We start from the raw sequence: 11242 nt of genomic DNA on the forward strand, positions 1-11242 counted from the left end.
TAGAAGTGTTCAGGTTGGACTCTGACGTATTTAATTTGGTTTTAAATTGACCTAAAAATTTAATAAGATTATTTCTTTGGATTCAAACTAAACATATAACATGGACTCGATAATACACAAGACAAGACCAGCTCAATCTAATTCATTGAATATCATATAAATTTTAATATTGTGTATAGTAAAATAATAAAACTAAATTTTAATTTATATTTTTAATATATATAAATATATTATCATGATAGATTGACTACTGTTAAGTGTAGAAGTATTATTGATGTAACACTTATTTGTCAACTTTGACAGTCCTTTTTTCTTTTTGTTGTGATTTACAATTTTCAATGTGCAGTTTCAAACCGTAGTAGCTGGAGAGAGTAGAAAGCAGCTACCATTTCTCAAAGGTTTAAGTTTTTGAAATTTTATTGATCAATTAACCAAAGCAACGTAAACTACACTTGTCGTGAAGAACTGACAAAGAAATAAATACTAGTTACTTCTGAATCTAAACTCGATTCACCCTTTAAGACACTATACATTGTCACAATATTGTTGCCAATAGCATAGCATGCACAATCTGAAGAGAATCCTCTTTCAAAGAAAAGTCTTAAAAACCGCGTATTCACGGGGGCAGTTACAAGCTTATTTAGACTAACGTTTCTGATAGACACTCGTGATTTTGGTCGTACTTTTCCTAATTTTTTTTTTCCTTTGTGGTTCTCCACATTATGTTCGTCATTATTATAATATATAATAAAAATCATATTAAGTCATACTTTGTAAGTTTGGTTCTTAGGTGCTAAAATATTGATTGAAATTGAATTGGTTTCTAAACCTCACTTTAATTAAACAAAAAGTGTTCGTCCCATTATAGTTCTAAGCATAGAACATTACAAAATTCAATCCCTCACTTTAACAGGGATTGAGCACACGTTGAGTCTAAATTCAATCGTACCCCTAATGTGATGCATCCATTAATTCTCATATTCAACTCTTCTTTTTTCTTAGTTCACTCATTGTTGATAAATCAAAATGTACAATTTTCTTATTCTCTTTTCCACTTAAAACGTCTCAAATATATGTTGCTACGACGCGTTCCATCACATATATCGAAGAACAGAAAAGAAAAATGTTCATTGTCAGGCCAGCCCAAACCAAATAGTAAGAACTATAGTTTTATTGGTTTCATATTACTCTTAAAAGTGTCTTAATTCCTCTAATAAAAGAATAACTAAAACTATATCATTTCAATATAATAATAAATAACTATATCAGAAATACTTGTATAAATCGATATTTTTATTCAAATCAGATGTGATTAATATTAGCAGGTAAGCGCATTCGGGAAACGTAACGGGATGGTCGATGTTCGACGATATTCTTGGGAAATGATATAAACAGGTTCAACTACCTTCATCAACATATCCAATGGAAGAGCTTCAAGGTTAATTACCCCATTTAGTGTTAGTTTGGTAATGATGGCTTGGTTAGAGATTCATATATTTCTGGAAGTTGATGCTTGTCACCAATTTGGAATTTGGATTCTTTATTGAGTTCTTTTATAATGTTTCTCTACTGTACTTTCATAATACACTATACTGATTACCACTAATTTTAATATTTTAACATATATTAAAAGGATATTTAAAATACCAACATAGTGTATTTTTAATGTTTAACAGATAACAGTATCAAAAAAACCACTAAAGAATTTGAACTCACCAATTTGACAAACGAAACGATAAAAAACTAAGGTTTTTCAGAAACGTGTACTAAATTTCTTGAAAAAAAGACCGGGAGGGTTCACAAATGCAGTTGGCAATTGTTCTTACTTCTGTTAACAGAGATGAGTGATACAGCGTCAGAGGATGCAGTTGGCGATAGTTTACTTTGTACAACTGGAGGACGGTGTTACTAAGTCATAAAATACTGATGAATGAAAGAAACTACGCTTTTTTTTAGCATGAACTATAAGCATTGTTTCAAATTTATTTGTGGTTCGGTCTTTTCTTCTGAGACTAACATAGAAAACTCACACAACACAAGCGAATAGCAAAAGAATCAGACCTCATTGGTTTGTACAAGCTGTCTGCTTCTTGATACAGTTTGCCACATGCTGAGCAACCCATAATGAACCGGCCTCAGTGCAACAGAAACCATGGGTGTGGTTTTCTCGTTCAATAGATACGCCAATCCCGGGAACCTGCTTTGAAATCTATAACCAGAAGAAACCATAACTTAAGCCAGAATAATCATTCAACATTTGATTTATCTGGAAAAGAAAAGATCAGCAATGAAAATTATAAAAATAAAACAAAGATAATATTCTATCTTGCTTTATTTTTTGTTTATGGAGAAATCTTCTTCAAATTTTGATACATGATCTTTCATTAAGATAAACGGAGGGAAATAAACTTGTTAGTAAAGTTTGGAAATCTATTTAATAATTACATTGCACCATTTTGATACCATGAATGAGATCACATTAGTTAGGATAAAATCACAAGCATATAATCACCCTACACATGCTCTCCCGTGGAGACTAAATCTTTTTAAGATGCTTGAGGTACAAATCTTTGTCTCATACCTTTTAGACGATGAAAAAGCTTTCCAGATAATAAAAACAGTGATTAAAATAAATAAAAGCAAACCTCTTCAAGCAAATCAAGTGGGCCCCAGTGATCGTCGACACCAAATAAAAACGTCAACTGAGCCTTCCTTTCTCTCATAAATGTCCAATCTGGTGGTGCCTCTGAAAACTAGCAGGTTAAGCACACGGTTAGCAATGCAGTTTTGGATATTTTACCTTTTTGAGACACATGAAAATTGCCCTCTATTCCAGTCAATTTACCCGTTCATTTTTAAATTCTCAATTCAACTTATTTTATCATTGGATATTGTATCCTTGTGCAATTTTCTGTGGCATGCATGCCATCTTCCACATCAATGGAACAAGTCCCTGGTGCCATATATGTAAATGAAAAAATTGCTAAAGAGTAAAATAAAGCGAAACAGCTTTACTATAATTTAAAAAACTTGATAGGTATATTGTAGATAGGAAGCATTGCTACCTCTCTGAATTCTGTCATGGCCATATACAGGACATTCCGCATGGTATGGTACTGTGAATTATTAAGGTTGGAATTAATACCCAAAAAAAAAAGTGTAGACCAATCCACAATAAAAAGCTGCAACTCAGTGTCAATTAAATGTAGAATATGTTGCATTGCCACTACTAATATAAATAAAGGGATCGATAAGAAGAATGACCAAAACAAAATGAACTAAATTACAAGTTTAATGTGACTTATCATTGAAGCCTTCTTTGAACAGAAAAGCTAACCTGTGACAAGTGGGAGCATGCAGCCTCAACTGCATTGACCGACCATGACTTCCCAAGGGATTTTCTGACCACAAACCTTAAAGCCTGGACAGGTAGCCATCCTAATGATGCTATCAGGTAACTAAGAGCAGCAGCTAGAACTTGGGATCTGAAACCCCATGTAACATCATTTAGTCATTTGGCATAAACTAATCTAACATTTTCAAAAGAAAATATGTAGAAGCAAATTTTCATGCTTAATATTTGCCAATAATAAATAGATAATTACCACCATTTAATTTATATATCTGAAGTTTAGTTTCAGATCAAATGATTAAAATTCTTTCTATGCGTAAAGTGATATCTAAGCTCATAATGTCACTAAAAGTTCATGTCATCTGTAACAAAGAAGGTAATGTCAAGGTGTTTGACTTGGGGAAGGGGTTGAGTTGAGACTTACTTTGCAATTTTTCCAATAAACAACTGTTTTGTCGATTGCAGGTTTAACGTCAAAAATGGATAAAGTCCAATACAATATTTCACCTACAGAGCCCAGGAGATAATGCAAGTAGACAGTTTACGAAAATCAGAAGTGATGGATGATGGGATGAAGATTAATTTAATATGCATCGTTCCTATCACCTTCTCTGGAGACTTCTTGAACATTTCAATAGATATGTATGAACCAATAGAGTGCCCAACCTGGAGAGAAATTTCTAATTAGCTACCAATTTTCATTTCAGAATGAACTTAAACTTTTCTATGTGTTTTGAAAACACAGATAACAATTATTTACAAATTACTTTAGCTAAGAACTATACTCAAGGTGATCCTTTTAAGGTCTTCCAAAATTGTCCCATTTTAGTGAATAAAAGGATGTTTGGCGTTGCATCCAACAAGTTTTGAACTCGGTAGTCACATATCACAACAAGAAATATATTCTGATATTAATTAGACTATAATATCATGGATGTCTACAGCAATATAACAAATTATTTCTACGCGCACATCAAAATCTCTATTACCCTTTCTCCACTTTAAGCTGTACATTAATGTCACTCCTTATATGTCGTGGTCAACAAAAATTATGTGTCTAAGATGTTAACACAGTTGCTCTGACATCTGTTGCATTGCAGCACAGGTATGGTGGCAGGCGAACACAAGATAACCATAGTATTGGCTCAAAATTTTAAAAATCACCATCATTAAAGTAGGAGAAAAGAATTTCATGTTGTATTATTACATGACTACCATTTTTCATATACAGATTTTTTGTCACTAGGCAGCATTTTGGTATTTTATTAGCACCAACAACTCTTCAAATCAACATGACTTCGGAAAGGAATAATGGACATGAGATATAGAAGAACCCACCAGTAATATAGGAATCTCAATATTTTGCAATTCCTGTCTGATGAAGTCAATCTACAAACACACAAGGAAAGTGAAGACTTTGACTACTATCACTAATTAGCACTGCTAAAATCAAATTATTTAAATCAAGAATGACGAATGTCAATCATAAAAGCATGGAAGGTTATAAAATGACAGAAAAGTGTAATGATCAAAAGAGAGGGAGTGGGAGGGAGGAATGCATATGGCATAAATATGACAAATTCTCAATATGCCAATACAAAAGCCAGCACATGACATAGTAGAAACAATTCCACGATGACAATTCGTCTTTCTTTTCAACAGTTGAGGACAGTACAATCTGAAATGAAAGTTTAAATATTCAATTCTACCAAAGCTTTCATACTATTCAACAATAGATTAGATAAATCTATAACATTTCATAGAATTTCTAAAAAAGAATGGAAAACTTCAAAAGGTATTCTGATTCACTAATTTAATCTATTTTTTTGTAGAAATGAAAGGGTCAAGGCAGGGTTGGACTTCCCGCTGTACAGCACACTAAGTCTAACCAATTTATAAGTTAACATTGAAATAAACCATTGATAAGTTTCTCTAACCAAAAACAGCCAACGATTACTAAGATAAAAATAGTAAGCCTTATATTACCTTGTGATCAATTTGTTCTTGTAAAGAAAACATGCGTCCATGTTCCAAGTCCTGGAAACAAAACTCTGTGTAAGAGACGTTCTAATGCCACGCAACCAAATCAATCGAAACAAAAATGTATGAACCTTTCTTGAGTGAGAAACATGGCCGATAGCTGCTAATTCACACAGAAACATTACTAGTGAGCCTAATGGTCATCAAATATCCAATAATAAGAAGCATGAAAGAAAGAGCTTCCATTATTTTACTTACCAGTCACAGACGCAGTTCCCTCCAGCAGCTCATATAGAAATTCCACAAAGTCTTTGTAGAATAAAACAACACCTGCAACAATCAAAAACACCAAAAGCCTCAAACAAATAAACAAACTTAACATGGAAACATAAGCACGCAAGTACACAATCAAGGCCACACCTGGGTTTCCAGGAACAAGCAGAACATGCAGTTTAGGAGCCTCAGCCCGAATCTCAAATACTTCAGAAATGTGACTAGACAAAAGGGCATATTAATGATGGAATGAATAAATAAATGAAATTGTATACAAATTCAAGGTTCGATATTCCAATACATACCCTGACACATTGCATAATCGAAAATTAGCACGTCTTATAGGTTTGGAAAGCAAGTTATCGTTCACAGTCATGCTGTAATTAACCAAACACTTGGCCCTAAACCTTGTCCTGGAAGAAAAAAATTTACAAATGAATTGGTTATAAAAAAAAATGTATTAAATTAATTTAGGGAATCGTTATAGCCGAAAATCTTATAGTGTAAAATTGGGGATAAAATGATAAATGAAGTTTGCATATGCTATCCAAATGAAAATGTAACAGAAATTCACATCTGAGAGACAGCACTTGTGAGGTTGATGCAGTGCCAAATTTGTATATGCACTTAGAACTGTAGAGAGAAGAAATGAAAACAAACACTGCTATTGAAAAGCAAAGAAAAAAGGGTAATGGAAGAAGGAAGAGAAGGTACCTGGAGGAAGCGAGGGAAGGCAACAGCACGGAGTGTGCGAAAGATCGAGCAGTCCAACCACCTAGGCCAGCAAACATTTGCTTTTAATGACTTAGTTTAGTTACAACACACACAGTTAACAATTGGGTCCTGTTTTTTGGAAAATTTTTTTATTTATCCTTTTTTTTTTCCTCTTCTTATAAAATTTGAACACAAGTAGTGAAAATAATATAAATAAATGAAGAAAATATGACAATTTATAAATGGAATACAGGTTAAACGTTTAGTATAATTAAAAACTTCATGGTGTTCCATTTTGTTCCTCTATACAGATTTTTGTTATTGCTAATAAACATTAAATGAATGAATACTGAATACTGAACTTTTCTAGTTTTTTTTTTTTTTCATGATCACATGTATTTTCATATATGCATATTTAGATATACAGTGTTCGTGGTCTCGGTAATTCAATGCAACTATTACTCAAACATAAATCTTCAACCAAGAGTGAAAATGCAGTAAAGTAAATGAAAAACTATAAAATGTTGAAGGAAATTAATATTTTTCTGTCTTTGTGCATCTCATTTTCTTGCTTCACACCCATTGGTCCCTGTATGCAAAATAATGCGTTTTTCTAAATCATTTAATATATACTGTAAATTATTAATCGTTTTTTAGTGTTATTAATTAGGGAAGACAATCGGGTAGTAACGAGAATCTTTGTTTCATTTATATATTTAGAGACAAAATTCATTTTCATTTTTATATTTAAAGATAATGAATATCAAATTATTGTCTGATTTATAGATAACGAGTATATATTTATATTCGTAGTTCTTTTTTACTATTTCAATATAATTAATTAATTTTTATAAAATAAATTAATAAAAAATTATGGTAAGAAAACGTAATATTATTAAATATTTAGTTTATCTAATATTAAAGAGAGAGTATTATTGTTTTTTCAATATCAAATATTTAAAAAGAAATTATAATGATGTATATTTCAAATTAAAATACCAAATAAATTTTCATGAAAGTCAAAATATTAATTAAATTTGTAAACATTAATATTATTTTGTTGATAAATCTATAAATATTTCAAAAAAATATAAAAGAAAAAATATTTAAATTTAAAAATAGTTTAAATGTATGCTTATTTCAATTTTTTAAATTCCAATGACATTTATATCTTTTTACACATTAATAAAATTACAATACACCACTTGATGAAATATGTTAGATGGTGATAAAAAAATCATGACAATTATATTAAATTATTATATTATAATAAATAAATTTATTTATACAATTATAGTAATAAAATTATACTATGATAATAAGGTAGAAAATCATAAATAATTATATAAAAAAACATCAAAACAACATTCTACATAACAAAAATAAACAACTAATAAAATATTAAGAAATGATCAAATGGAAACAATTTGATAGACCATCACACACACACACGCACGCACGCACGCACGTACGCACGCGCACACACACACACACAGAGACAGTTAAGGATATGATAAAATGATAAAAAAATAGAAATCTAAAAAAACTTTTCAAATATCAACCTAGTTGAACTGTTGAAAAGTAATAAAAATTATTTTAACAAAACAAACAAATTATTCAAATGAATCTATTAATAATAGAATCAAGAAGATAAGTTTTTTATATTACCCAAAAAATGAAAAATTTATGTTAAATTGACATTGTTAAACATCCTCGTGTGAAAAAATATATATAATAAATAAAATATTAAAAAGGAGAAGAAAAATTCAAGTATGAGAAATAAAAAATATTTAATTGACATACATCATTTGAACATACTTACACAAAGATTGTGATAAGAGGAAAAAAATATCTTAGAAATGTGAATGAATGTCATGACAAACCAAAAGTAGAATGTATGTAGTATAAAAAATAGAAAGTGTTATATATATATATATATATATATATATATATATATATATATATATATATATATATATATATATATATATATATATATATATATATATATATATATATATATAAGGTTACCTGTTTGTATTTTAATAATTTAAATGAGGATGATGATATGATAGGTATGAGTATTATGACAGTTATAAGGACGGATACCGAACGAATATGTACATTCTCATTTCATTTTCATATACAATGAAAAAGTCAAATATTCTCCATATTTATACATATATCTAGGCAATACAAGAATTCTTCGTCAAAACATAAACAAATTCGAACGGGACGAATTTGTTTGTAATCGTGTTCATGTGTCAAAAACATGTTTTAGATGATAAATCTATTTTATCTTTAGATCATCTACTATGCATTTATATTAAGGCAGTTGGTTTTGTATTTAAATTGTTATAATCATATGTTAGTTTCTCATAAGTTTTCTCAGCTAATTTTTATATAGCAGTGTAATGGGTAAGAATAATAAAATTTTGAAAGTGTAGTTAGTGCATTGAGCGTAGATAATAGCTTATGTGAGTATCGGTGATTATTAAATAAACTACTTTAAATATTAAAAAAAATTATTTTTTATATTTTTTTGTCGATGACGAATTATTGAACAGAATATAATTAAGAAATTTTGGGTATAAATAGGTAAGATATTTTTTATGCATTAAAAATTTATATTTATATTTAGAATATTGTGTTAACTAAATAATGTACTCTAATTTAGTTGATTTAATTTTCTTTGATCAACTTCACACATGATTAAACCTTGATAATTTTTATGTAGTTTAATATATTTTTAATGTATTTAAATAAATATCGATATTTATATAGAATTTTGATACTTATTAATTTGGACAAATAATATTTTAATTTTTCTAATATAGTATATAATTAAATTTATTTATAATTGAATGTATTTTAGAGTGTTATCTTTATTGAGATGTAAAAATGTATAATAATATCTAACATAGTCTTATTTGAAATATAATTATAAGTTGACAAAAACATGTAACTTATAGTTTAAAAAAACAAAATTATTATCAAGCTTATTGGTCATAATATTTTTATAATATTTCTCGTACATAATATTATCAAGCTTATTGTTCACATCATTTTCACTTAATTTTTTATAGTTAATTGTTACACTATATTCATAGGTATAATAACATAAAATTTTAAACTACATGGTTTCATTTTCCATCAAACAATATTGAATGAAAATTATTGATTCATAGATTAGAGTTGCTTTGGACGTTTAAAATTGCTTAATTGGTATATTTCGTGTAAGGGTGGCATTCCATAAACCCAATGTCCAGTCAAAAGGATGAGTGCAATCCAAAGACAATATCAATTAAACTTCCACGTTATCCATTTTATTTTTTCACTTTCCTCACTCATAATTTATTATTTGAAAGCTGCCTGCAAGACTTGCAATCTACGACATTTACTTGTAAAAGAAACACTAATTCTTAGAAAGATAATTAATATTTTTAAAAAGATATATGTCAGAATATTAACAATTATAAATATAATTTTCTTTCAAGCTCCTTTACGTCAACAAAATGCATTCTAAGATACTTTAAGAAATTAAACTTAATGCAACAAATTAAAAGCAATTTAATTGGTGGACAATAATGGTTTAATATATACAAGTTACAACCATGATTGTTGTTGATTAATCTGAATTGTTTTAATTAAAAGCAGAAAATTTTCCATTTGTCACACTGTTATAATTATCCATTACATGAAATAGGCAATGACGTAAATACACAGAGTAATATATTATGAGTGTTTTGGTGGGATTGCGTTGAATTGGTCATATTCATAAATTCAGTATAGTTTGGAACCTACTATATTTTTAAAACCAAAAAAAAAAAAAAAAAACAAACTATTTCATCCCATTTGACAAACACTTACCTGCTCATAGAGTAATCTACAAAATTAAACTAGTTTAGCTTTAAAGAAGAAAATCATCAATGCAATACGAGATAAGTTTTCTGAATACAACAAGTTACAACATTAGTATAAAATAACAATAAAAAAGTAATCAAAACTTTTTTGAATTATTTTAATTAGTATATATATATATATATATATATATATATATATATATATATATATATATATATATATAAATATTCTGCACCTAAAATTAGGTGTAATTAGAGATAACGGGGCGGATAGTAGCTCCTCTGTACCCTACCCGCTGGATAAATATATGTTCCGTACCCGTACCCATATCCGTCGTGTATCCATTATGCGGGTACGCGCTTATTTTTTTCATATCCACGGGTATCCATGGGTACCCGCGGGTATTTGCAAAATTATTTAAAAAATAAATATTTAATCATAAATTTAAATAAAATAAAATAAAATACATCACTGTCATAAATTTTAAATAAAGTTCAAATAAACTCAAGTTGACAGTAAAAGTAAATATAAAATGACGTTGAACACAATGAAAATTTTTTAATTAGTGTTTTGATCAACAAACTCACTCTCTCATCTGATGGATTCCTGAAAAATAAACAAAATAAACAAATAATAAACTTCAATTGCCACGTGTCAAATATTCTTATTTTAATTCCATCATTTGACAACAAGCATACCATAAAAGTCATTGTCTATATAAGGTTTGATGTATATGCAAAATTTCAAAGAAATATAAGAGAATAATGTAAAGGGATGTAAGTTTAGCGGGTACGGGTATCCGCAGATACAGATACTATGATACCCGTACCCGCCCGTTAACATGCGGGTATCAAAAATACCCGTACTCAAGAATAACAGATATCCATTTTTAATATTCATTTTCTATCCATTACGGATTTATTCACGAGAACCGCGGTCACGGATTTTTTTGGGTAATTCAATCTTTTTCTAAGATGGAGTTTCATCTCGCGTCATATCCAAATTATTCATTCTGCAGAAGGTTTCTAGAATTATATGTCTGTGTTCTATTGTCTATAA

At 29.0% G+C, this 11242-nt stretch overlaps 1 protein-coding gene across 6 annotated transcripts; it reads right to left on the reverse strand.

The window, feature by feature from the left end:
* Positions 1 to 1796: 1796 nt before the first annotated feature.
* On the reverse strand, positions 1797 to 6424 carry LOC114174928 (lipid droplet-associated hydrolase). 6 transcript variants are annotated; one of them, XM_028059695.1, is made up of 14 exons: positions 6320 to 6351; positions 6180 to 6238; positions 5911 to 6018; positions 5753 to 5826; positions 5591 to 5662; positions 5464 to 5495; positions 5339 to 5389; positions 4691 to 4741; positions 3959 to 4018; positions 3777 to 3859; positions 3338 to 3485; positions 3066 to 3116; positions 2646 to 2753; positions 1797 to 2209 (listed from the first exon to the last, which is right to left on the reverse strand). In XM_028059695.1, coding segments are annotated over exons 2-14 (987 nt in total). In that variant the 5' UTR covers positions 6182 to 6238; positions 6320 to 6351; the 3' UTR covers positions 1797 to 2062. The 6 variants fall into 6 exon arrangements, with proteins under 6 accessions (XP_027915496.1, XP_027915472.1, XP_027915465.1 ...); XM_028059671.1 differs by lacking the exon at positions 6180 to 6238 and having other exon boundaries at positions 5464 to 5492; positions 6320 to 6424; XM_028059664.1 differs by lacking the exon at positions 6180 to 6238 and having other exon boundaries at positions 6320 to 6424.
* Positions 6425 to 11242: the final 4818 nt, after the last annotated feature.

The sequence above is a fragment of the Vigna unguiculata genome, chromosome 1 (assembly GCF_004118075.2).
Source record: "Vigna unguiculata cultivar IT97K-499-35 chromosome 1, ASM411807v1, whole genome shotgun sequence".
NCBI classification, from domain to species: domain Eukaryota; kingdom Viridiplantae; phylum Streptophyta; class Magnoliopsida; order Fabales; family Fabaceae; genus Vigna; species Vigna unguiculata.

Coding starts and splice junctions, on each gene's coding strand:
- LOC114174928 (XM_028059664.1), bottom strand. CDS start 6,396: ATGTTTGCTGGCCTAGGTGGTTGGACTGCTCGATCTTTCGCACACTCC. Junction 5,827..5,910: donor CGATTATGCAATGTGTCAGG/GTATGTATTGGA, acceptor CCTTTTGTCTAG/TCACATTTCTGAAGTATTTG. Junction 3,486..3,776: donor TTTATTGGAAAAATTGCAAA/GTAAGTCTCAAC, acceptor ATGGGGTTTCAG/ATCCCAAGTTCTAGCTGCTG.